General features: G+C 40.9%; 2 protein-coding genes across 3 annotated transcripts; one reads left to right on the forward strand and one right to left on the reverse strand.

Moving 5' to 3' along the window:
• Positions 1-807: 807 nt before the first annotated feature.
• Positions 808-6,074, forward strand: AGR2 (anterior gradient 2, protein disulphide isomerase family member). Its single transcript, XM_040059679.1, has 8 exons — positions 808-873; positions 2,579-2,716; positions 3,034-3,097; positions 3,172-3,224; positions 4,155-4,228; positions 4,609-4,672; positions 5,091-5,174; positions 5,747-6,074. The coding sequence occupies exons 2-8, from the start codon at positions 2,587-2,589 to the stop codon at positions 5,794-5,796; spliced, it is 519 nt and encodes a 172-aa protein (XP_039915613.1). The 5' UTR covers positions 808-873; positions 2,579-2,586; the 3' UTR covers positions 5,797-6,074.
• A 2,681-nt stretch (positions 6,075-8,755) lies between these two features.
• On the reverse strand, positions 8,756-27,018 carry TSPAN13 (tetraspanin 13). Of its 2 annotated transcripts, none has more exons than XM_040059656.2 (6): positions 26,903-27,018; positions 14,918-15,085; positions 13,792-13,872; positions 12,849-12,962; positions 12,398-12,508; positions 8,756-11,261 (listed from the first exon to the last, which is right to left on the reverse strand). In XM_040059656.2, exons 1-6 carry the CDS (start codon positions 26,963-26,965, stop codon positions 11,187-11,189), a joined length of 612 nt encoding a protein of 203 aa, XP_039915590.1. In that variant the 5' UTR covers positions 26,966-27,018; the 3' UTR covers positions 8,756-11,186. The 2 variants fall into 2 exon arrangements, with proteins under 2 accessions (XP_039915590.1, XP_039915601.1); XM_040059667.1 differs by lacking the exon at positions 26,903-27,018 and adding an exon at positions 21,289-21,339.
• Between the last annotated feature and the right edge of the window lie 731 nt (positions 27,019-27,749).

Raw genomic sequence — 27,749 nt, forward strand, 5'->3', positions numbered from 1 at the left:
ACACGTGATTTTAATCTCACTGAAATATATGAAGCATGCAGCAAGGAGAACATACCGTAGTTTCAACATATATTGCACTGACCTCTGTAGAAGCACTGTGTGCAGTCAGTGCAGCAGTGGGAATGATCATCCAGGTCCCATTTTCCTGAGCATTGCATTGTATTATGTGTGTATTTGAAACATAAGGTGATTGGGGTTTGTGTTGTAGTTAAAAATAAATGTCTACACAACCAATTAGTCATGGAATTTTAATTAAATGTTGGCTTAGATCTCGACTTATGAACACAGGTTTTTTATTATAGCTTCCAAATATATTTTTGTGGAGATCTTCACAAATTTTTTTAGCTCTGATTACAATTCTGCGTACTGTTATATGTGCATGTGTGCACACATACCTGTATAATGTGCACAGTTATTTATCTAATTAACATCCACAGTTCTGAGTCATCAATTTAACTTTTTCTGAGGACTAAAAGAACAGTAACCCATACTGATTTTCCAACCAATCAAAAAAAGACAAATCACTCTTCAGGCAAATCAGGAGTCTTGACTTAAGCTTACCTGTACTTGGATCTTTGCCAATCTTTTAAAATCACCTTTCAAGAAATTCCCAAAAGTCTACAGAAATGACTCTCAGCTTTACACACAGTATGTGACAGGAAACGGCAATGTTACTTAATTACAAAATTAACTCTGAACGCTTTGGTGGGGAAAAACTGGAAAGTTTAGCACTTTGAAAGTAGTATTCAAATTCAAAGCTTGTGGGTGGAGCTGGGGTGTGAAGGTGCATAAATAGGCAGTAGGAACAGCAGCATTCACGCTGGAACCAGGAACACCTTCGCATCCTGGCAGGCATCTGGGAGCGTAAACAAGGTAAGGTGCTGCACACTCCCTGCCGCAGAAGGTACCCGGGGGAGCTGAGAGCCTCAGCTAGCTGGGGTTGGGGAATCTGGTCATGGGGAGAAAAGACTGCAGCAAAGCAGGCACAGTCCAGCACAGCGTCTTACGAAGAAAAATGTCTAGAGAAATATTGGCTTTGCAGGTTAAAAAAAAGAGAGGGGTTATTTTGGAAAGCTTTTCAAAAGTACAGTCGTCCAGAGGCAAGGATTTTAAGGAGAAGGTTTAACATTACTTTGCTTTCTGCATGCTGCCTCCACAACCTGACCTTCAGCATGCCTGACCTTCAATTTCCTGGTTGTCCCATACCTCTTTATTTTATTAGCTTTCTTTTTAAACAAGCATTACTTCCGCCATACAGGTCTAGCCAAAACAATTCTTGAGGCAACCCTGACAATCCAGAAAATTCATGCAATTTTCCTTCTTGCCAAGGAGACTTTTCTTGGGGCAGAAATGCAGTCTGCTGCAAAAGTTGTATTTCATACCCTTAAAATAGGGACCCTTTGGATGTTTGAGCTCTATTGGACATCCCAGTAGCAAAGAGCACTTTATCACTCATGGAAACTCAGCTAATGTCTCCTCCTGCAGTTCCTACCTGGAAAAACACCTCTGTTTAGTTTTCATTTTCTGAACTTTAAAAAGTCAGCCTGTTGTGGTGAGGGTTGTTTTATAGGCTTGGGGTTTTTTCTTTTCTTCTTTTTTTTTTTTTTTTTTTTTTTTTTTTTTAATGAATCTTTTCAATGTTCTGTACTGCTTTTAGAACATCTTAAATTTTCTTTGTTCTGTACTGCTTTTAGAACATCTTAAATTTTCTTTTTGTACCCATTATATTGTTCTAGTTTCTAGGAGGAAATGAAATGAGAAAACATAGGATCATGCTGCTGAAATGATTTTCCCCTTCAGCTGAAATGCTGAGGAGCTTTCCATCAGACCTGTCTCATCTCTAAGCCCCAGCCAGCCTGGCTCAGGAAAAGCTCTCTGCTTTGTGCTGCTTCCACCCCCAAACTCCATTTCAGTTTTCCCTGGGCCACACATCAACTCCTCCCAACTCTTTTTGCTGTACATTCCGCTGGGTTTAAGGATTAGATGATATTTTTAAGGGGAAAAAAAAAAAAAAAAAAGGATTGGAAGTGTCAACACCATTAAGCTGTGTATATGCTAACGCTCACTGTAAAGCCTAGCTTAAACATTCTGACTTCTCATTTGATTTGCTCCCACAGTAAAAGGGGGGAAGAGCTGAGACAAATTAACTTTTCAGCACCTGCAGCTTGGTTACTCTAGCCCTGGGGGATCAAGGCAGAACAGTGAATTTACTAGGACTTGCAAGGACTTTTGGAATTGCTGTAACTCAGTTATTTTACTGAGCATATCCAACACATGTAGAAAGAAGAGCGAGAAATTCACAAACACGGACATGCACATCCTGAAAGGGCCATAGGCCACCGGCATGAACCGGGGAGCGGCCGGGTCCTTCAGGGCGCTTTGCTGAGCAAACCTCGCCTTCCTTGCGTGCCCTCAGGCCCCTGCCTGGAGCTGCTCCTTCCAGCCTGACTCACCCCGCTGCATATTTGTGCCCTGACCCGCTGCTTTACCTACGCTGTCCTTATCTGCTGCGTGCCTCAGCGCCAGCTCCCGCCTGGGACACACCGCAGTGACCCGGAGTTTCTCTCACCTGTTCCAGGAGCAGCCATGGAGAAGAGTTACGTGTCCATCTTCTTGCTGCTCATTGTCATCTCCTGTGCTCTGGCAAAGGATGCGGGCAAGAAGGATTCAAAGGACACTACTGCTAAGCCAAAACTGCCTCAGACGCTCTCCAGAGGTAAAACAAAAAAACAAACTTGGGGGGGGCAGAACAAACCTCCACTTTTTTTTTTTTTTTTTTTAAGTGCAATCTTGTGAATATTTCAGCTACTATGCTGTTCTAAAAAAATAGATTTCCTTGCAACTCATTCTGCAAAACCTTTTCTAGTATTTCCGAGCACCCTCTCCTCCTTCATTCCCGATTTAAAGCCCCCTGGCAGGGGGTTTGTCCCAAGCCGCTCCCGGCAGAGCCGGGCAGGGGCAGGACTCACCCCGGGGTCCCACCCCGCTGGTCGGGCTGTGTCTGAGGGTGTGTGTGCCCTGTCCCTCCCGCAGGCTGGGGAGACCAGCTCATCTGGACGCAGACCTACGAGGAGGCGCTTTTCCGGGCCAAGCACAGGTACCCGCCCCGCCGAGCCCACCCTGAGCCCCCCGTGCCCTGCCCCGCTCCTAACCAGGGCTCTTCTTTTCCAGCCAGAAACCCCTGATGATTATCCACCACTTGGAAGACTGCCCACACAGCCAAGGTAACCCTTTTGCACTCGGGAGGGAAAAAAAGAAATAAATCTTGTTTTAAATTTCTGGGAAAACGCTGCTTTAAAAAAAAAAAAAAAAAAAAAAAAATCAGACACCGTTCTGCTTAAACCTTACTAGCTAGCACAAGCATGGGGGATGTCCTTCAAGTTACTGTACCACTAAGGTGTTTTCCAATGTGTAGAAATAAAAGAAAATTGGTAATTCAGTGTTGCGTGATACAAAATGGATACAGAAATGAGCACGGGACAGTGGGGTTTGACCTCTGACAAACCTGAGTTTGGTCCACAGCACAATCAGCCAAAATCAATAGCAAGACCAGTAGCAAGAAATAACAATTTCTTGGAAAGACCATATTCAGCTCTTGATATCATCAGTGATCAAGACTGAATCCTGCCAGGGACTAAATCAATCCTGAAACAGCTCTTCCAGGATTTCTGGTAACTGTTTATCTAAGGGCCCTCCTTCCTGCAAGTCAATCCACATGGCAAGATCTTTGCATCCGTAGCTTCAGTAACTCCAGAAGAGTCTTTGTACAAGTATTTAAACCCTTCCAAACACTTTTGTCTGAAGCCCTACATGCTTGTATTATCAAGTGCCTTAAGATCTGGGACTGGAAACCACAATAGTAGAACAGGAGGTTTGAAGGGTCAAATGCTCAAATTCAAACCTAAGCAGACAAATTTGAGAGCCAGCTGTACTCTCTGAAGGAAGATGGGATATTTTGCACTAATGTAATTACTCTTTAATGCAGAATATAAATGAATGGATCATGCTCCAGTGGAATGAACTGAAAAATCTTTGTTTGTTGCAGTTGTAAACTGGAAATTCTCATTTTATCAGTTTGATTGAATTTCTTTTTGGACGACAATATATTTCAAGGGCATCCTGTTAATTTTCTTTCTCGTTTGTTTCTACTCTAGCCCTCAAGAAGGTCTTTGCTGAACACAAAGATATACAGAAACTGGCTGAAAAATTCATTCTCCTGAACCTTGTGGTAAGTTTCCCAGTTACACTTAATTAAGTGAAAGCAACAAAGTTCTGATTTTAATTATGACTTCTCTAACTTGAGTTTAATTGCTCGGGTTGGCCAGGAAAATGGCCACTGCTGAAGCATAACAGATTTCTTAGTAAGTCTTTTTCATTTGTAGCTATTATAAACTCAGAATGTCAGGGAATGTAAAGTTTAATAACAACATGAACTCTTAACGATTTGCAATTCCAGATGCTAAAATACTGCATCCCGGACAGTGAATCTCTTAAACTGCAAAATGTATTATTTGAGCTGTATTTCATAATACAAAGTACAAAGTGAAGGAAAAAAATATTTAGGTAACATGCTCTCCTTGACTAGGAACCTTCTCTGTTTTTTTTAAGTATGAAACCACAGACAAGAATCTTGCACCCGATGGCCAGTACGTCCCTCGGGTTTTGTTCATAGGTGAGTACCTCGATCACCAAAGCTGATCTCAGAGCCCCTGCTACACCATGCATCTTAAATCCTCAGTCTGATTAACAGGAATTTACTTCATGAGAAATAGAAAGGTTCGAGTTGGTTTTGTGGATCAAATACTGACTCAATACCAGCCAGCTTCACAGGTCCAGCATTCCTCCCTCAATGGCTGATGCCACAGTCGCTGGAATGGGTAGCTCATCCCAGTCCTAATAAAGCTGCAAACACAACACTTAAAACTGAAATGTCAGTAACCCTGTTAGAACAATCTCTTAGTCAGTGGAAGAAGATGTGTCTCACAGAAACATTTAGGAAGCAAGCAGGAGTGCAGAAAGCTTTATTTACTTTTATTTCCTTCTGCTCAAAGGTTAACCTCTACAAATTCTCTCATCTTTTTTTCCCCCAGATCCTTCCCTGACTGTGAGAGCAGATATTACTGGAAGATACTCAAACCGTCTCTATGCATATGAGCCCTCTGACATTTCATTGTGTAAGTAGAGGGTTCTGATACATTCTGGGAATATTCTGAAAGCAGTCACATTCTTCAAGAGAAGGAATAACACCAGGCAATTCTTGCAATCAGTACTTGTGCTGAAAGACATTTAAACAGGATGCTAGACTTAAACCTAGTGAGATGAAGAAAATTATGGCAGAGCCCTGGAGCCTTAAGCATCCATCTGTTTTAAAAGCAAGCACATGTCAGTAGGAACTTGCATAATTCAGCAGCGTTCACTGCAAGCAACGGTGAGAACTCACACACGAGTCCCAACAGGCCAGGTCAGGAAACCTTCTGGGAGCAGGGGGAAGATGTTTGCTACAGCCATCCCTCACTGCTGCACAGCTCCAGGCCCTGCCCATGTGTTGGCATTAATGAATGTTCTCACCAGTAAAAATTAAACCCATGATGTTCACAAATTGCTTGGAAGAGTAAGTGCATCTGAATCCCTCTAGCAACAGGCATGTGATTAAAAGCTTTAATAATAACATTTTCTCTGCATCATTTTTGGTTGCTGGCAGAGGAAGTTGCAGCAAAAATAACATGCATTAATATTTCATTTCTAGTATATTCAAATATGCAGAAAGCACTGAAGCTCCTGAAGACTGAACTGTAAGGGGAAGAAGAAAGCCCTTGAATATTATGAATTCTTCTCTTCCATCTCTTCTCCACACCTTGATATTGGTGAAGAGACTATTTAGAGTGATATTTAGTGATCTGTAGTGATGGTTTCTATGCATAAACACTACAGTTTTACATTAGCACTTTTGTACTGGGCAGCATTTTTAAAAGCTGGAGGCTTTTATTTTAAAGCGTACAGAAGAATACTGTATGATTCAACTGTAAAAATAATTTTTTTAAAAAATAAATTCATTTCAAGTGTTTACATACAAAGCATTGCTGTGTTTTCAATTTCTTTCTCTTATCTTCACCTACCATTATTAGAAATAGTAAAATCACCCTATTACTTGAGGAAACAGCTTGCATTTTGCATTCAAGCACTGTGGAAGGGAAAAGGCTGGTATGGTTCAATCCCAGGCAGCAGCCTAGCCCCACACAGCCACCTGCTCTCTCACTCCAGTGAGATGGGAGAGAGAATCAAGGAAAAAAACTCATGGGTTCAGATAAAGACAGTTTAATAAGTAAAGCAAAAGCTGCGTGCACAAGCAGAGCAAAACACAGGCTTAATTCACTGCTTCCCTCAGGCAGGCAGGGGTTCAGCCACCTCCAGTAGAGTAGGGCCCCACCAAACGTAAGGCTGACTGGGGAAGACAAAGATCATCACCCCAAATGTGCCCCCCATTCCTGCTTCTTCCCCTAGTTTGTATGGTGAGCATGGCGTATTCCCTTATTCAGCTGGCAGGGCAGTATGAGGGAGCTGCAAAGACCTCGACTGTGTCAGCAATCACAGAAAGCAGCCTTGTGTTATCAGCACCATTGTGGCTGCAAATACAAAGCCCAGTCCCACACAAGCAAATGTGAAGAGAACCAACTTCACTCAGCCAAACCCAGCAGAGGAAAGCAGCTTTTTATCTCCAGTTTCAGCAGCACCTAAGCTCTCTATTACTCAGCCTACTTTATCTCCATTTCCTAGTAGCACCAACGTATGTGGAACCTTCATTATCAGCCCCTTCTTTACAGCTAAGATAGCAAGAAGTGAAAATCTTTCACTGAAAAGTACTTGAGACTAGAGAATGGGACTGTTTGCATAGAGAACTTGTTTTTCTTTTGAACTGGCTGTATTCTGAAGTGATTTAAGATATAACTGCTTCCCTTAAAAGGTCCCTGCTTACATCAGATTTCAGTAAAGCCCCAAGATGATTAATCAAGAGATACCATATTGACTCTGTGGCTGGTTTCACGATTGCTTATTTATAAGTCCAAAGAGACAAGAGAAGACAGAACTAAAATAAATGCTGCAGATGAACATCACAAGAGTATACGTTACATAAAGACTTACACAAAATGGAGACCTTCCCACCTCAAATATCTGCTATCTCTGAACTCAGCAGCAGCATCAGTGAGAAACACTTTGGCCAGGACCATGCCCTCATTATTTCCTCAGCTCTTTGGCAACAACAGCGTTCTCACCACTTCTATTACCATTACTGCCACGACCAGTCATGAGAACTCTAAGAGGAAAATGCTTGGGAGGGCAGAACAGGTGAGAGAAGCAAGGGTTTCAGCTCAAGGGAATCTCTCAGCAAAATCAGAGGGAGGTACTAGCTAATAGGTCTTTGGCAAGCTCTGCAAACCCTGCCCACCCGAAAACCTCAAGAGGTACTTGGAAAGGGTCTCAGATATGGAATTCAGCATTCCTTCGGCACTTTAGTGAAATGTTACTTTCTATTGCAGCAGAGGAAAAAGAGGGGCAGCAGAAACAGTCTCTAGAATCATGTATCAGTCAGAAAAGGCAAAAAATGTGGTCATATCACTTAGTAGAGGGATAGCACAGAGGGAGGCCAAAGCAGCTGGTTATCAGAATCTTCTTTACCTACTCATCCCAAAGTACACTTGCTAGAGCTATGTGACATAAAACAAAGGCTACCTGTGCCATCATGTTTTACAAAGCTGCTTTTCTAACACTATGGAACTAGCATCATTTACTCAAGTAGAGGTACTGATGCTATGTATAACATCCAGTAAATGGATATAAGGCATAACTATGAGGGTCTACTAATGCATGTGCCTAGATGCAAATACACAAGTTAGTCCATCCTGCAAGTATCAAGAAATGTTTCTGAAACTGAAATTCTTCCTTTTTGCACTCAAGGCTATGCTTTTCTCATCTACTTTTCGCTGTAATCAAATTTGCAAGAATCTTAATACATAAATGGTCAACTAAATCCTGCTCTTTTAATTCTTTCCTCTAAACAGAGATTTTTTTTAGGCTTACAGAGGCATCAAGCCAGGTTGAAATACCTAAAAAAAGCCTCTTTCCATTTCTTTGGAAAACCTGGGAAATTATTGCTAAAATACATATAATCGCTAGATAACCCAAAGTACACAGGATGGATATGGGGATTTTAAGAATTCCACCAGCATTCAGACGATCTGCTAATTAAAGAGGTCTAAAACAATAATGCAAGTTAAGAACATTGACACATTCCTATTCACTTGTCAACTATAGCCTTTAAGGTATGTTTTTACAGGTATCACTTCAAGTTATACAAGCTTTCCCTTTTCTAATAGTTACTTTCACATGAAAGGTAGCAGTTACTGTGCAGTAGTAAATAGGATGTTGGTCAATATCTGGATTCACTCTCTCACATAGATGGAGAAGAACTAGATTGTTTCAAATGCAATTATTTTTATATGATAAAAGTGTGCATGTGTTTTGAAAGAAGACATCTTTCTACATTTGTCCAGAATAACAAACTTGAAGAAAGCATTTCAACAAGCTAAGGCCAAAAGACATCTAATGTAAGGAGTAAGAATGTTCCAAGTTAAATTACTCCATTACTTTGACACTGTGCTGTTGTAAATAGCTTCTAGAGAATGTGGTTACAATGGAGTCCAAATCTCAAGCAGTCAGGTGAAAATTAAAATGCATCTCTAGAAAACAACAAAAAACCTTTTTGTGATGAAAATGTTTTTCAAGAAGAGAAAGCAACAAAATTCAATGACAAAACCTACCAAGAATAAATAACTTTTTAAAGTGCTCTCGTTTGGCATGTCAGAATAGTATAGCATTTCTTCGATACACAAGTCATATTTTCTCTGAGAGGCAACACACATCACCTTCCAAAATCAGTCAGACTCATTGTGTTTTACTGCCCCCTTCAGAATCAGATTTGGAAAGGAAATTCACACCTCTGATTGGGAATTTCAACATTTGGGTGGGTGGATGGGTTTGTTTAACCACAATCCCAAAGAGATGATGTATTTTTAACATAACAGATAAACTTTAATCATTCCATACAATTCACTGATGTCTTTTGACTACTAAAACAAATTCACATTATGAGACATGAGTTTTGGAAGTGGTAATATTTTCAGTATTTTTGCACTGGTGCACATTTACACTCCAGTATAATCTACCATATTTATGAAACCAGATCCACCCAAAACTAAGCACTAAGAAAAACAATCAGGAAAAAAGTCAAAATTGAAGCAGCAATGTGGTTATTATTTTAAGCTTCATTAACCCTCTCCATATGACAGCTCCTTGGATTTATTACTGTAATGCACAAAACACAGAGTCTGTGTAAACCAGGAAAATTAACTGTTCCTAAAGGTGCCGATGAGATCATCACTGTCCTCTTGACATGTATTGGGAATTGCTGGAGGGCAACTGGGGGAAACAGGACAGCAACTGGGAGAAGAAAAGTGCTGTGTACATTTTATTTGGCTTCAGCAGGCCCGAAGGCTAAGGTGTTTCAGCACACGAGTGGGCTCTTACCCTGGATCTCCAGGTATGTGCTTGAGCCAGACACAGCAGCTGGGCAGGCACAGCAGCTCCAAGATGCTGAACACTCAGCTACACTTGAAGAGATGGAGTTCCATAACAAGTTCATGACATCCCTCTGCTTTCAGTTTCTGTTCCTCCCCTTCAAAACCTCAAGATAATTCCTGCTTCAGGAGCACTTAGCCCATGAAAGTCTGGAAGTGCTTTGATGGGCATATGTTTCAACTTCTTTTTGCCTCCTCTGCAGGAGTAAGGAGGGCTCTCTCTAGTAAAGAGCAACTGTATGAGCATCTAGTTCTGTCTGCCTCCAGACTTCCTTTCCACCTCACTTAGGTGCTGTATTCCTTGGCAGAGGACCTTAATACTCTTCCCCTTTGCTTCCTGGAGACTCGTCTTTCAGACTACAGCAATGGCCTACCCTGCCAGCAGCAGCAACTGAGTGAAGAATGAACAAAGAAAAGGTGCAGTGCACGTCTGCAATCCAGTATTATTAGAAACAAATGGAACATTGTGCACCTTGGGGATTTAGATGTCTGTTGTTTCAGCTGATGCACCACTTCTTTTACAGGCAGCAAGAGGATCATGCTTTCCTTCAGCTCAGACAATACTTTCTACATGGATAACATACCATTCTAACTTAAGTTCTTTGATCTCAGAAAACAAACTACTGGAAACCATTTTTTTCGTTGCTGCTTTTCTTTTTTTTTTTTTACACATCATTCAATTTCTCATGAAATCAAGACTGTTATCTGGATGACACAGAAATATACACTGCTGAGTTATTACAACAATGACTTTACACCATCTAAAATAAAAATAGCTGTACAACAACTTTCCAGACATCAAGTTTCTTACATCAGAGATGACAGACATTGATTGTGCAATTACCAAACCTCATTCACTTGTCAAGGGAAAAAAGTTTCAAGTTAATCAGCTGCAGATTACATTCTCCTGGTTTTCTTCATTCATTGTTCTCATAATGACAATAATCATTGTTTTTATTGTCAACAAAATTCTAAAGCCACCAGAAAATCAAAATAAACAGGGAAGGGGAGGGGTGAAGACTACAGTAGTCATTAACATACACTTATGTGCACTATAGAAAATAACATTTCTAGTTTCTATTTTTACCTTAACAGGAAATTGGGAGACAAAAAAGTTTACTAGAGTACATCCTAAAACCTAAGTAAATCATACCCAACCATCCACCACAAATTTTTATCATTTTAATGAGAAGTCATGTGAATTTTTTGCAATCAATGAATACAGCAGAAAATACCTCTGGGTTTTCTTTTTTACACCAGATAACCCAGTAGCGCTATAAAACTCATTGTATAGAGTTCACCATGTATCAATTAACAAAGTCTTAACCAGCAGTTCAACTCTGCCCAGCGACTGAATGCACCCATCTACTTAAGATAGAGATTCTTAAAAGATAAATAGTAGAAATTAAATATGAAAATTACACATTTCTTACAGAACTTGAGTTTTATTTTAGGTACATGTAGAATACCTATTATGGAGAAATACCAAACTATGGAGAATCAGTATTTTTAAGTAGAGGGTGCAGAGAGAAGATTTAGTCCTTTATAAACTTATCAAATAAATGCACTAGGGTTTGCACGGGGATCCTTTTGGTTCCTGTATCTGTAAGTCAGCCAGACTCCCAGAATCTGAAAATAAAAACCAAAGATATTATTAAGTAGAGGGTCTCCATCCCATCCTCTAGTTTTACAATATTTGTTTTAAACATAAAATCATGGCAATGAAATTCCAGTATACAAATTTAGGATATTTTACTGTTGCTAAAACTGCACAACCATATTCCATCTTTCTTAATTAGAAAAAAGAATGCACCCTCTCTCTCTGAGAAAAAAATCGTACTGTGTCAACAGAGAGAAAAACAAAAAAACCCACAAAACTATAAAAAACAAAAGCTAAACGATACTCATAAAGCTGCTTTTAGTATAATATTATAGTATAGTATATGCTGCATATAGTATGATAAAAAAATCCTCTGAATAGTTTCATTTTATCATTACCACTTAACTATACAGCTATTCTTGTGCATTTTCAAGTCTTGCCATTCCCCCCAACTACCTTCCCCACTCCCAGCACCTTCACATTTTTAGCTGAAACAGCTGAGTTAAGCATGATTCTGTTTAAGTTGCCACATCGCTCTGGTTGCTGTAATATATACAAGCTTTCTAAAAACTGCACTAGGAGGCAGGAAGAGCATTTTCACATGCTATACTTTGGGATTAGAAAAAACCTGCTCTGATGGTTTCTATACTCCAATCAATAAAACAAGTCATGCATCACCATGGTACTAAAGCAAAGAGCCAAAAGACCTTTTTAATTTTAACCTAGTGTTCAAAATACAGTTTACTCCTCATGCAACTCTATCTTTGCACTACAGGTGGCACCAAAAAAAAACACCCTCAAAGACTTTATGCATGCTGGAGCAGGGAATAAGTGTGAAGAAGAGGGAACAAGGTAAAGCAACAGCATTCTTTTTATTACTGTTGGAGAATGGAACACTTGAAGAGCTAACTTTCTGAAAAGCTTATATTTTACAGCACCACATTTTAACGCTGAGATTTGTTGTCTAAATAACCAAGTTGCAAGAAAAGCCTTCCTTCTGACAGACTTAAGCAAGCTCATAGCTTTGAAAAATTTGGCCTAATTAATTATTTGACTCCTGAGACTGGACTGAGGTTTCCTGCAATAAATCCTCTAAAATTGTGTTTCACAAAACAAAACTTTAAAAGTGAGAAAAAAGCACTCAATTTTCCAGCCACCCACTCACCTCTGTGAAACTGAAGAAGAGTCCTATCCCTCCAACAAATCTCAGCACCATTCCAGAATATTCTTCCATTATCGGTGCACATGGTCTACAGTGGAGAGTTCTAAGACAATCCTGTAGCAGACACAGAGAAATGCTTCCCATTTGCTGATGCCACTTTGCTGTTTGAAAGCATCTAGTTTGCTCTAGAAGAGACAGCTACCCATGGACAAAACCCCGGCAGCTTTAAAGGCCCCAAGAGAGCAAGTATATATAAATGACAGTGGAGTACAAACTTTGCAGGGTGCCCTGTTAATTGTCTCTCCAGTAAGTTAAGAGAAAAGCTTAATAACACTGCAACAACTACTTTACCTATCTGTTAAAATGCTGCTCTCTGAAACTTTGAAAACAGTTGTACATTTTTGAACAAATGCAGTGTGAAAAAGTTACGGTTTTTCACACTTGAGGAACTTACAGCGGCGCAGGTTTCATTTGCGTAAAATACTCTGAATCCACAACAATTCAGATTTCTCTCAATATCTGTTCTTGCACTGTTGGTGTTACTCCATCCGACCTCCAGAAGTTCACTCTAGAAGCCATAAGCAAATACAAATTACATTAATTGAACTGTTTTACACTGCAAGCCAATATGCAAAATCAAGTTGGTAATGCCCTAACTAAAGCCTTCAGATCTTGATGCTTAAAAGGAGAATATAAATATATTAAAGAATAACTGGAGTGTGCAAAGAGGCTGTGTAGCTAACGAAAGAACAGCACCTAACAGCAGCATATTCATGGGTATAATTCCTTTCCTTCCTTTGTTTTACAAGATCACTAGTAAAGGGACATGCAACTAATCTAGCTGGGACTGCCCAGGCTGTGCACAAAAAGCATCCTCACGTGCAAAAAATTATTATTTAGTCAGTCACTGTGCCCTTACCCTCTTCTTATGCATGAAGAACTGGTCTCCATTCCACATGGAAGACTGTTGCACTTTCACATGTAACTGCCTAATGTAGTTATGACCTTTCCAGCTACGCAAGAACAATTCAGTGACATTATCAAATTTACACCATGATTACTGTTTATTTCATCAGCTTATCTGAAACTGCTGAATATGAGATTTATTCACGATATCATGCTGCTACACCTATGACCATAAACCAAGAAAGGAAGTTTAACAAATCAATTTTTTTAAAAAAAGTTATTTTAGGACCGAAATGTATTTCTTTCTAGCTACCAGAGTCAAGCACTGACCAAGGTTTAGTCTTTAATAAATAGGACAGTGCTGATTTTTTTTTTTTAAATATGCTCTTCCCATTTTATGGAGGGCTAAATACAAGTGGCGTGAACATGTGTACATATATATTTATGTGTTATGCTATAGATTAACTGAGAAGTCAGGAAACTTTTCTTACCTGCTGTTCCTCATTTAGTGCCAAACACGCACAGGAGACAGAGAACTGGACAATAAAGACTAGCAGAAGAATAATCATGTACTGGAAACAATCAATAGTTAAGGATATCCTCTCATTAATTTTGCTTTTATAACATACACACCTAATGGTACTCCTTATTTCACTGGGTAACAGTAAGTCCATTAAAAGAAAAGAACTGTGGAAGCAAATTCTGATTGGATGTGGAAAAAACGACCTAAATAATGTTCCCAAATGCCAATCACCTTGTATTATCTCTTTTTGGCTACTACTATACATAGCTGGTATTTCCGGGTTAGGTATTTCCTGCCTAGCAAGAAAACATGAGCACAGAGGTTAACAGAAGGAGTTTTGAGAGAAAAATCTCCAACCATTTTCTCCAACTTTAGGGACCCATGTAATTTCAATACACGTCACTTAAATAAGGTAGTAGAGGACATATTTTTCTGAGTATTGAATATTCAGATTACTTTTTTTTCCATGACAGAGCCCTGTAATTAATGACAAAAAATAACTTCATAGTAGATTAAAAATAAAAAAAGGTAAGAGTTGCTCTTGGAACACAGCTTTGCACTATTTTGGACTACTGCATCTGAAGATGGTATTAAACAAAAATAATAAAGTTTGATACTAAAGATCATGTCTTGAAAGGTGGGGAGTACTTTCAAAATCTGGCTGCTGCGTTCAGAGGTAGATACTTCACACAATTAAGCTGTTTGTAAAGTGGAGGTCAGTTCTTATTCACAGACCACAAAAGTTACACATTAATAGTTCACCTACTTTAGCTTCGTGTAGGGCTGAGCACACAGTAAGAGGCACCTGTGACACAGTGAGCTACCATAAAGGTCGCAAACAATTAAAATAGTCTTATTTTTAAAAAGAGATGTGAATACTTCTATCTTCAGAGCACAAACAATGGAAGAAAAAAAGGAAACTGAAAGAAAGTTAAATGCCAAGGAAGTCTAATTTAGACTACACTTGACAGAAGCAGGATTGCGAATTTCTGTTCTGTTTCTGAAGCACCTCCCCCAGCAGTCTCAGCAGCCAGAGGAGGTTGTTTACATGGCTCCAACCACGCTGCAATCAATGCAAAGCATCAGAAGGATACAAAGAATAGCAATACTTGATGATGTTTCACTGCACCAATCAATCCGACTAAGGCAATAAAGAAGAGGAAGACTCCTACTGCAATTACCACTCCAACAACTCTGAAACTAGAGATGAGGCCAAAGCCAATTCCCCATGCTGCAATTCCAATCAGCAGCAGGCTCACCAGCTGGAGGGAAGAGAAAACACAAAGTTAAACTACATATTAAAACAGGCTCCCACACACAGATAATTTTTTTACATTAAATTTGTTTTTAGAAAGGTACAATTTTTCTTGTGCAAAGAGAAAAAACATAACCCTAAACAAACCAATCCTCCACATCACTGTGTAGACAATTTCAGTTCCAGATGTTTTAAGGCATACATATTCTTCCACACTGTCAATGTGGAACTGTTACAACTCAAACTACCTGTAAGTCAAGCCGTGTTGTACTATCAGTGACTGACCAGAGACGCTAAACTGTAGGTCATAACGAAATTGACAAATAAGCTAAAAATCATCGGCTTCAATTCAGAGTGGAATAAGAACGAAAATTTCAGATGTTTTGTGAAACTGTGGCAGTATATTTAAAGAAAATAGAATATACAGATCCACAGCTATGAGTGTGTAAAAAAGGACACTTTGCCAAAACTGATTGTATTCAGCTGTATTAGTTCATTAAAGAAGTTTCTACATACCTGAACATGTAACACAACAGTTAACATGGTCACACAAAAATACCTTTCTGATCTGAATTTCAAGGGCTTTACGCAGTACAACAATAACGGCATCCTGTCTCCTCTGCATACTTCTTCAAGAAAATAGCTCTATTAAGTGAATCCTATTTCGATACCCAAAACACTTAAGCTGTTTCCTTCCTTTTAAACATGGTATTCAGGGAAGGCAGGCAGGAATCTGTCCCAGTTATTTCACAGAGATTTATTGTTTATATGGGCAGGAAGCTCCAGCCTTTCCTGTTTCCACATCAAAAAAATACAACCCCATGAAAAAAGAAATTCCAACATGAAAAGCTGCAGAGAAATCTGTAATGAAGTCCAGGAGGAGGGAAGCAGCAGACAAAGCCAACCCAGATGTCCAAGGCACAAGATGCCCGAAACTCTCTGGTTTGAAACAGACTTATGTGTAACATCGCTCATTACATTCTCTGTTAAATTACACCAATTCAACGTGCAAGTTTTAACTTTCCAAAACTCTGATCTCACCAAAAAATACCCAGTTCTTTAGCTATTTTAAAAGGAATCCAAACCAACAACATAAAACAGCAGGCACTTAGTCTAGTCCAACTACTTGGCTTCATTTAACAACAGGTATAGAGCAAGCACTTACACTTGCTCACCATTTCCATTCAAACTAGGCACAGTCTCATGACATTTTACTGCTAAGCCAGGGGCAGGAAGGATAAAAAAGAAAAAGGTGATTTCCAGCTTATCACTTTAGTATACTTACCCTACATCTGGGAATTCTTGTTGGTTTTAATGCCAAATACATCTGTGTATATTTTCCATTTAAGTACGTTCTAGAGGACTAACCTACGTAATGCAGCTTTTGAAACACGGAAATCTAAGATAACATCAAGAAAGCCAGTAAAACAACTAGAGATGTTCATCAAGATCCAAACACTGCAGGTGGATTTTTTTGTGTGTGTTCACATAGAAATATATCTCAAAAAACATTTTACCAAAAGCCAGTAATCCACACAAGAAATTTAAGAGCCTGCAAGAACAAAAGCAGGATATTTGTCATAGCTACACTTCTCTCTTAACACATAAAGAGACAAAAAAAAATATATAAAATTCAAAGGAATTGTTCAATACCAGCAGTTTTAGGAAGATTTCACATTTGTCTTTGTTTCTCTTAAACAAGAAGCCTAAATTACCACATTTATTTAAAACCAAAACAACAGGCAAATGTGTCATGAATCAAATTTACAGAGAGGATTGAAGAAAAAAACTAAAATAAAATACATTGGCTCTAACAGACAAATTTTCTGAATCCCTGCTGCACAAGGCTATAAACTTCCTGATGCCAGTACATTAAAAATTAGCCTTGCTAATCAGACAGTTTATTGCAATACCTACCTTTTCTAATCTATGCCCACTCACTTCATTTCACGGTCTCATTCCATTGGAAAGATTCATTTTTCCATGTAAGTACCAGAAGCAAGTAACGAAAGAAACCCTATAGCCCAATTTCCAATCAAAAAGTGCTGTCTGACAATCCATGCTCTGCATCATCTTCTAAGCACTGAATTCACATGGCCACTACATAGGTCTTAAAAAAAAAAAACCAAAACTAACAAACCTCACAAGCAATGACAAATTTTAATTTATTTCAAGAAAAGCAGGTGAAACTTTGTTCCTAATGATTTTCACCAATACTTTTCTGTCTGAGGGCAGATCTTTCACCAATCTGCCTTCAGGATATCAAAAATGTGCGCTCAGCTCATTGACCATTTCCCAAGAGGTCCAAAAGCATTAGATGAAATTAGTTTGTTCTTAAAATACTGAAATCAAAACAAGAGACAAAATCTGCGCCTCTAGGACCTACTGGATAAACAGTCCATGAGATGCAGGGTGCCAGTTGCTTCTTGCTGTCATTACTGATCTCATCTTACATTAATCTGATGATGTATGCATAAAATTAGCTGCACAATGCTAGAAGGGTCCTGACACCCTGGCACAAAAAGCTTTTTTGGTAGAAATAACCACATGTTGAATCTAGAAAAGGTCTGGTTTTCAATCAAGTGGGGAAAAAAGACTCTCTGGATTTTAAACCCATTATTGAACTCCAGATATTCAAGAAGTAACAGAAAATAGTTTAGTTTCACATTCAATCACATTCATGTTCTAGAGCTATCAATCTCATTTTCAAGTGTTACCTCCACAATACCAAGGCTCTATTTTTTCTCACTTGACCAAGTTCTCCATCATCCAATTCCTTAAAACATCTGGAAAATCAGTGGGATCACAGATCAAGGCTACTGGGCTCTGGCTGACAAAGCATATGAAAATGCGGTATCCAGTCAGGCAGACCCATGATTCGAATCAAAATCATTACTGGCTACTACTGATAACTTGCCACTTGAAATCGTGCAAAACTGACTGCTTCAAAACTGAAATGGAGACTACAGATTTACTAACCACTCCAGAAACTGATTCAGTATTAAGTTTTTCCTCCTCCACGTGTTTACTGAAAGATAAAATTATGGTTATTCCTTCATATTCAGGGTTAGCATGGACTACCTGAATGAGAGGAATAACTCTCTCTATATAGTTTTTTAGTGCCAAAATGCAAAAAAATAAACTAAAAGCACAGTACTACAAAAAGGAAAAGCTGTTTTGAGAAGTTTTTAAGAATCTGTAAAACAATGCAAGGTTCATAGTGTTGTGTACCGTTTAGCCACTAGAAATGACCACTCGACAGTACTTATTCCAGTGTTTTGAGATGAAAGTATTTAAATGCATTAATATTTCTAAAACTGAAGCTGCTATGGTTTTATAGTATAATGTCCTTGAAACAAAATTAGTGACCCTAACCACTACAAATGAGTAAAAGGAATATTCTAAACATACAAACTTTATCTATATGCAAAAAGGCCATGTATTTCTGTTAAATAAAGAAAAAGAGAATTATTCAGAAAACTTCTGAATAATTAATTTTAACTGAGACCACATATCACAGCAGAAGTCTCCCAAAGTAAACACTGTCATGCCTGGAGGACTGAGTTATCTGTGAAACTTCATTTTACCTATAGGAATTCACTTATACAAAGCAGGTTTTGCTTAGTAACACTTCAAATATCTGCTTGATGTATGTACCAGAAGTATCTGAAATCACAGTCCAGTTTTTAGTGATTAGGGCTAACCCAGTTTCCCACAGAAGGGCTGGAGAAATGGCCTGTTAGACTGAAGGGTCACAGGCCAGACTGCTGAACTTGAAGGACAGTAGCCGATGGCTCAGCATCCAGCTGGTAAGCATCAGCAGGTAAGCACCACCACAAAGGCTGATGCTGGAGCCAACATCACACAGTATCCTCATCAACAACCTGATTAGAACACAAAACGAATCCTCAGAAAATCTGTGGATGATACTAAACAAGGAAGAGTGCTTGACTCTCCAAACAGAGATTTAACGCAGATATACCTTGATAAACCTGAGGAATAAGCCAACCTTAGGAACCTTGCAAAGTGAAAACATGTGGTCCAGGCTGCTTCAGTGAAGCCTGGGATGGGACCAGTTGAACAACAGCCTTAGTGAGACAGATATGGAGATCCAACTGTTTGTCAGGTTGAATATAAGCAAGGAGTCAGTTCTCACTGCAAACAGAAAGCCAAGAGAAGTGCAATCAAAGGAAACACAATGCCGGTGAGACTGAAGCCCAAAAGACTGTGTTCTATTTCAAGTCCCCCTGGTGGAAAAGGAATTTGTGAACCTGGTAAGAGTCAGTAGAACTGCATGAAGCCTTGAGAATGTGAGGTTTGAGAAGAGGCAATGGATCTGGTTCATTTAGTGTGACAAAGAGGCTGCCTAGGGATAATCACGTACTAACTAAAGCTGAAGGCACATTACATAAACATGGAGGCAAACTCTTCTGGGTATCACAAGCAACAGCTTGGGAGGTTCAGACTGGACATTAGAAAACACATCTGGCAAGGTGGTTTGGTAATGATCTTTGGTGATGATCTCAGGGGTTTCCAAGACTGCACAGACTAAGCCACAGACAGCAAGCTACTCTTATTCATAATCCTGCTCTGAGCAGGTGCCTGGACTGACGAGTGCTAAAAATGCCTTCCAACCAACACCCCGCACTCCACAGCCAGCACTTTGACCATGTCACTCTCTCTCCACACCAAAAATCAAAGTTTTAACAAGTAGATAAGAGGTGGATTTAGCACTGACCAGGGACTTTTCTACACCATCTAGCTCTAGCTCACTACATAGCTTCTAAACAGTCTATCAGCAAAATACCATCTTACAAGCACTAAGTCTCTCAATAAAAAAGCAACAAATGATTCTTCAGAAGTACTTAAAAACACGAGAATAAGTCTTGTTCTCAGAAGTGATTTAAAAGGTCACACTCACTTAAGGCAAGTTCACATAAAAGCCAACAAGCATTACGAGCAAATTTGCAATAACCTTGAACTGGAGTAATTTGAGTACAGAATGATGCTATAAGCACACACTGTCCACAGATCAGAAAAACAATACAAAGCTGTGGAAAGCGTATACATGTGGAGGGGTGACAGTATTTTGTATTTAATATCTTCATGTACTATACATTATCCTCTCCACCAATTCAAGCCCTAGCTACCTCACTTAAAAGGCACACACACGAGTACAGGCTTAGTATAATTCAATATATATACTCGTAATTTTGCAACTAAGTAAATGCTTTACCAGAACAAACCTTTAGGTAGCACAAATCCTAAGTGAAGATCAAAGGTTTTCCTTATGAGATAAGAGCATTTCTATTTTGGAGTTAAAAAAAAAAAAAAAAAAAAAAAAAAAAAAAAAAAAAAAAGTCAAGCATATTGTCAGTAGATAAAACATAACTGCAATGTCAGTATCTGTATAGGGAAAATTTTAGGGAAGATTTCAGTACAAGATCAGTGGAAGAGATCAGACTCCAGTTTAGGCGACTTCCCTTTTCTTTATACACATATATACACACATTTGAACTTCAGAGATGTTCCAAAAATAACAGTTTCTCTAACAAATCTAATTTGCTCTCTTCTTTAAATCAAAGTTCTCTAGTGCACACAGCTGCTCATTTCCCTCATTCCTGTACGGGAAAAAACATATTTCTCTCCACAAGTACCCCTTCTGTACTTATGTGCAAGTTTATAGTCTACATTACAAAAAAGAAACAAAGATACCGACAACCTATTTCTCTATACAATGCCATGAGAAACAATACAAATGCTAAAACCACTTCCTCTTTCCTACAAGCTACCAACAAATCTGCTGTCTCAACTAACTGGCAACTTTTTGGTATTTCAACTAGCTTGCACTGCTGCCTAGGAAGGAAGTCATATGCAGAAGCTGGTATTCCCACTGCTTCCTTATCGCATCAGTACAAACAGGAGTTGGTAAAAACTACATTTCAGAATTTAAATTTCATGAACTACTGACTCACCATTCCCAGGTAAAGAGTTTATATAGCATTTATACTCATATCAGCAAGGGAAATGTTTCCAGACTAGCTGGCAGGGTGGATATGGAACAGGAACTAAAACCAGAGAGATTACACAAATGATGAAATGCATCTTCCCTAACCTCTCTCCACATTTAAGTTCACATTCTACTACTTTTAAGAGTGCTTTAAAATTTAAATGTCAAATGGCATATATACTGAAGGCAGATATACCCACCACTCTCCTCTTCAACTCGGGCAACCATTTCTGCATAGCTATAGAGAATCTAGAAAACAATTTTGATTCCTAGCACTTCATTTAAAAACACCACATTAAAATAACAGGTGGTACATACTGGTGTAACCATAACCTTTAGCAAGTTAAAACGAAGTTAACTGGTTTCTATCACAGCTGTAAGCTATTCAACCTGTAAGCAACTTTATTTCCTTAAAGCACTACTTCAGCTTTACTGAGAGCACAGGAAAGCTCTGGGTACTTCCAAAGGATTTCTAACAGAAAGCAAAATCTTCCACCCTTACGTGACTTACTTAAATGAAGAGTGATCAGTAGTCTGATTACTGAACAGCCTTGAGACACCCAGTGTGGAACAAGCAATTTATGTGAAAGGCAGCATTCCTGACTCCTATCACAAAAGCCTATTCTTTCAGTTTAAGACCTTGTAAAGAGTTATTCACGTTACTGGCCATGTAACAAACTACTTAAACACTAAAATGTCAGTTAGATTTAACCCCGGCTTAATACTCTCTGGTCTCTGGAAATGGAAGCTTTCTCCTGTGCAGCAGGAACAATTATGTTCTAGAATGTTTACTTTTATTTGCGCACTTGTTCATTGTTTTTTAAGAGGTTATGAAATGTTTTCACAAAGCTTGGTGAGCCCACAGATCCTTCTTCCACACATCATATCTCCTTCAACACAAAAACAAGAGTACAAAACCCCACAACTAATGATGTAAGCTACAAGGCTTCTGTAGGGTATTCAAAGGGGTTCTCAATTGTACTGGTTTTAAAGTGCCCACCTGCACCACCAGGATGGCTGAGAAGATCAGCAGTACCAGAACACACCATGTTCCATATACCCTCCTCCTCTGTGCCCTGTCATTCTCCTGCTCTTTCCCTAAGGACAGGCTGCCTTCTTAGCTCCAAACGCCACTGCACACTCTACACAAGACAATGAAAAACCAAAACCCACTCCCAGCTGGTCTATGGACCCAGCACACGTCTCGATTCTGACCCACCACCACAAACCGCTGACACTTTGGCTATAAACTGACACACAGTACAGCCAAGGGCCTTTCCAAGCCCTGGAAAAACATCTTTAAATATCTATCTGTACTTTTGCTATGCTGTTCTGTGTTCTCAAGCGTGAGCATAGAAACCTTCCCAAAATGCCAATGAAAACAAAAAGGCCATGAGACAGAAACGATCAACATTACCTTCCTTGACTAATACCTGTGAGCTTCTGTACCAGTTTTATTTACATGTCAAGACTAGATAGCCCAGCTTATACTGCTATCTTCAAAATGTTCTTGAGAACAACAGAAATGGCTCCAAGGCGACCTGTCCCATTTGCTGAGCATCCAGTTGTGGCAATGAGGGAGACCAGCACAGAACAAGCTGGTGCTGGGGCAAACTCTTGATGCTGTACACCTAAATGCTGACCGGAGCCCATCACACAGGGCAAGCAAATAGATTATTTACTTCTTACAGCTGAAAACAAACCAAAACAGAGCTGCACTCAAGAGATCACAGGCTCACTCACCAATGTGAAAGAAACTGCCACCTGAGGCAAGAACTGTGCCTCTCTAACTCTTGTCTGCTTGTACCTGGCTCTGTGAAGCCACTACTCCAGTCAGGAAATATCAGAGAACATGAAGACACATATCCTTTCCTGAGGAAAATCCAAATGTTTGCCCTGCCTCTAAAACCAAGTTTCCCCTATGCAAAAAAAAGATGAAGCAGACAAATTTGCATGGAAGATGCAACATTCCTCTGCATCAGGAACTCTGAAAGTCAGACAAACATTATAATAAAATACCTCAGTATTTTAAAACCCTCTAAAAATCTTCAAGGCCGCATTGGATGAGGCTTTGAACATCCTGATCTAGTGGTAGGTGTCCCTGTCCATGGCAGAGGGGTTGGACTAGCATGATTTTGAAGGTCCCTTCCAACCCAAATCATTCTATGATACCAAGCACACAGTGTCCAAGTCTGAGAATTTCTACACTTATCTTTGCATATTTCCATAATACAGGGAAAGCAAGTTTGATAAAGAGGGCAGAAAGCCCAAATGCACCTTCAATAATTACAGCACCCAGAGAATGAGAAATCCTGAGAGCAAAACCAAAACAAGCCCAAAAAAACTCTTTCAAACGCAATGCTTTCAAAATGAATGCAAAAACCGAGACACTTAATAGGCAATCAAAATAAGAGGCTGAGAGAATGAAGCAATATAAAAAGTAAATTATTTTGATATGGTACTTTCTATTGTTACAAGCAAGTATGGATGCATTTATGGAACAAGCTTTGTGCTACTAAAAAATACATGCTTCTGATGGAAACGGTACTGTATGTTTTAATTGAAATCAAATGGCTGCTCTAGGTGTAAGAAAAACATAAAGCCTGCTCATCAAAATGTGAGATGTTTACATGCTGCCAACAAACATTTCATGTTTCCTACTGCAGCAATAATTAAGTAGCTGCTTAGGTGACAAAATCAGCACACACCACCCAAATGAACTGTCAGGTTTTTTTTTTTTTTGGTTTTTTTAAAATTATTATTATTATTTTGAATATTTAATCTCATGGCTCACCTACCACTTCAACCCTTCAGCACTAACTAATGGAACTTCCCTTTCCTCTCTGAAAATCAGATTTGAACAAAGATATTGACTGTTTGCACTTCAACACAAACATTTAAGACTTCCTTGGAAGCTTAAGTTTTAAGCTACAAACACATTCCTGAATTTGGACTAATTCTGTGGACAGGCACTTTAAACAGTTTGTATGGATTTACCATTTGATGGGAAATGTAAATATGACCAACTAAATAAAAACTAAATAGGCCAGATACCCAAAATTAGTATTTTAAAGGTTCTTGTATTCAGCTCTTCCATTTAAGGCTTTATTCTGACAATATACATCATCATATACCTAGAGTCAATAAATAGTCTCAATTATTTTTTCTACTCTTCCTCTACCCATAAGGAACCAAACTTAAGTCAGCAAGACTCAGCATAGATGCCAGAATTACTCATACAAAATAGATTGAAAAATAGAATCAGGGCCTAAAGACACTAACTTAGTCATGAGAAGAACCTAAAGTAATCAGCAAAGTAACATCTAAAAAGAACATTAAGTGAGCAATTAGGTTACTGGGTTTCTGATTTCTTGCCTTAAACCAGTAACTGATTTATTACTGCCAGGACATATATTTTTCTTGGTGACAAAAAAGGCAGTACTAAAAAACCAAAACAAATAAATTAAGCTCCAATATAATATTTTATCTTGGAGTGTTTTAATGAAAGGCAGAATATAAACTGAAACCTCCAATACACAGTTTTCGGGGTTAATTCACGTCACATAGATACATCAATGCTGGCTAGAAAAACGTCCAAGTGTTACCTATCCCTTCTTAGCACCACTACTCCCTTCTCACCACTTATTAGTGAATCAACACTACTTTAAAGAGGTGATTATTAAGATATTGCTCTGATTGTCTTCTGTATTTTTTCCAGCTGCGAGAAAACAAGTCCATCATTCACCATGATGCTCCAACCCTTATATTTCAGGTTTCTGTCTCACCAAGGAAAAGAGAAGCCCACACAATTTACTAGATCAACTCTACCAGGCCAACTAAGCACCATAAGTGTTTTTTCTCCAGCTATGAATTTAAAAGCATTAGGTCTTCTAACTTTTCTATAATAAACAATACTAGCAGTAACAATTGGATACTCTTGTAACTATCATTTAAAGACACCATTCCTTCCCTTCAGCAAAAACGTATGTTCTATATAGGTCAAGTGACAGAAGACCAAGTGACACCTACAAAGTAAAGTCTACTCAAGGAGACATCAGAGCAGAGATTAAGTTTGTAAATACGCTATACGGGTACCACAGTCCAAAAGTTCAACCCACCCTTGCTGAGGCCAGATATGCCCAAAAGACCTATCAGACTCATTACACCTGGTTAATATGTGGCTGTATGACTGTACAAATAAATTATGGAGTAATCACAGTAAGATTCATGCATCCATCTGAGAATGATCCAGATTCCTCTCACTCTTCTGTCATTCAAGGAATAATAACAAAAGAAATCTTGCATTAACTGAAAAGCAAAATTGGGATGGGATAATGCACCCATAATCCACCTTCTGGGACAGGAAAATCCCAGCAAAAATTGACCACTATGATGATCTGGGGTCCCTTTCAACCTGAGCTATTTTATGATTCTAACTTAGCTCCATCATGACACTCTATGTACATTAAACTTGCCTTCAACTACAGATACCAAACATCTATCTGCTCCCCTGTGTTCTGTAGCCCAACAACATGAGGCATCCCAGGAATCCAGGCTGCCTTTCACAGTGGGTAGGCTGGGCTGCCTAAGCATACTCCAGATTTTGTTCCAGCACTATTCACTCCTCAAGCTTCTCCAAGGACTGAGACCAAGTAATAGCGCAGCCTCGCCTATATAAAGGTTTCTTTTCTGCTCTTTTCTGAGGAAAGGGGGGGGTCAGGTCGCTTCATACACCCCAGAAAATAAAATCAACCAACTCTAGCTTCAGCAGAAGTGCTTCCACATCCCTTTGTGCTCCATCCTGGTGAGCACCATCAGGTGCAGTTACCGCCAGCTATTGCTTGTTCTGATGAACAGCGTTAGACCTGCTTGTTCTCCCTTGTCTTGCCTTCAGCAAAAAACACAGATAGAAATGCCCACAAGCACTGGCTGACCCCAATTTTAGTCTGCCGAAAGTCACTCCCAAGCACAGTTGCTAACTTGAAACATTAGAGGACATTCTACCTCTCCAGATGTGGCGTAGAGAGGAAGCCATTACACTTGCTCCCGTTTCTTGCTATTTCTGAGCCCTTTAAAAATAGATAGTGAGAGAAAAACATTCCCGTAGCTACACCACAATTGGAGATTTTATTATTCTGTGTTGAAAACAAGCCCTCCAACATGCTGGAACAAAATCAGGCACCTGCCTGGAGCTCCCCAGCAAAGCAATTTATTTCAGTTTAACATCTTAAAAGCTTTTTTCCCCGCCTCCTCCCCACGTATGATCCCATCACCCCAAGCAGCCCGAGTTGCTAACTCCCTGGTCCATCCCAGGGAACACCGGGGGTGCAGGGGGCCTCGTCACCGACCGAACTGCACTTATCCTTGGCTGAGGAATAACAAAACCAACCCTCCCCTCCTTCACGCCAGGATTGATGTGGCGCCCTTTCCAGACGGAGAAAAGGGGCACCGGCGGGCCGGGCCCCGGGGCCGTTCGCTCCAGGAGACGAGCCAGCAGCCGCCGCCCCGGGCGAGCAGCGCTCCGGGACCGCCCTGGATTTTGATCCCGAGCAGCCACGTCCGCGCGGTGACAAAGGCCGGCCTAACCGCTGTCACCTCCTCACCCGTCTCTCCCACGCCATCCTCCCGAGCCGGAAGCCGCGACCCCCGAGCGGCCGCAGCGCGGACCCCCCACCCCCGCGGCCACATCCCGCCGGGAGAAGCGCAGCGAACCACCTCCCCTCCCCACGCCAGCGCAGCCCGGCCCAGCCCAGCCGGCAGCGGGACGAGGCAGAGCCCGCGGCCGCGGGCGGGCCGAGCGCGGCGGGTACGCACCGTGTAGAGCAGGTTGAGGGCGCACAAGCAGTTCTTGGAGCAGGCGAAGCCGCCGCACGCCATCGCTCCGCCACCACCGCCCCGCGCGGCAGCCGCTCCGCCAGGAGGCCGCGGCCCCGCCCCCGGCCGCGCGCGGGTGCGGCCGCAGCAGGTGAGCGGCGCCCGCTGATTGGCCGCCGCGGGGCGCAAAGGTAAACGTATGCAAATAAGGGCTGTGACGTCAGCGCCGTCGGCCGCTATCCGGCGGCCCGCGATGTGCGGGCGGGTCCCGTTCCGGCGGCTCCGTTTGCCGCTGCTGTGACGGCACGGGCCGCGGTGCCCTTTTCCCGGCTGCTGTGACGGCACGGGCCGCGGTGCCCTTTTCTCGGGGCTGGCTGTGACGGCACGGGCCGCGGTGCCCTTTTCCCGGCTGCTGTGACGGCGCGGGCCGCGGTGCCCTTTTCCCGGCTGCTGTGACGGCGCGGGCCGCGGTGCCCTTTTCTCGGCTGCTGTGACGGCGCGGGCCGCGGTGCCCTTTTCTCGGCTGCTGTGACGGCGCGGGCCGCGGTGCCCTTTTCTCGGCTGCTGTGACGGCGCGGGCCGCGGTGCCCTTTTCTCGGGGCTGTGACGGCGCGGGCCGCGGTGCCCTTTTCTCGGGGCTGTGACGGCGCGGGCCGCGGTGCCCTTTTCTCGGGGCTGTGACGGCGCGGGCCGCGGTGCCCTTTTCTCGGCTGCTGTGACGGCACGGGCCGCGGTGCCCTTTTCTCGGCTGCTGTGACGGCACGGGCCGCGGTGCCCTTTTCTCGGGACTGACGGCACGGGCCGCGGTGCCCTTTTCCTCCGCGGCACCGTTCTGTTCCCCGCACGA

This window comes from Hirundo rustica, chromosome 1 (assembly GCF_015227805.2).
Source record: "Hirundo rustica isolate bHirRus1 chromosome 1, bHirRus1.pri.v3, whole genome shotgun sequence".
Lineage (NCBI taxonomy): Eukaryota > Metazoa > Chordata > Aves > Passeriformes > Hirundinidae > Hirundo > Hirundo rustica.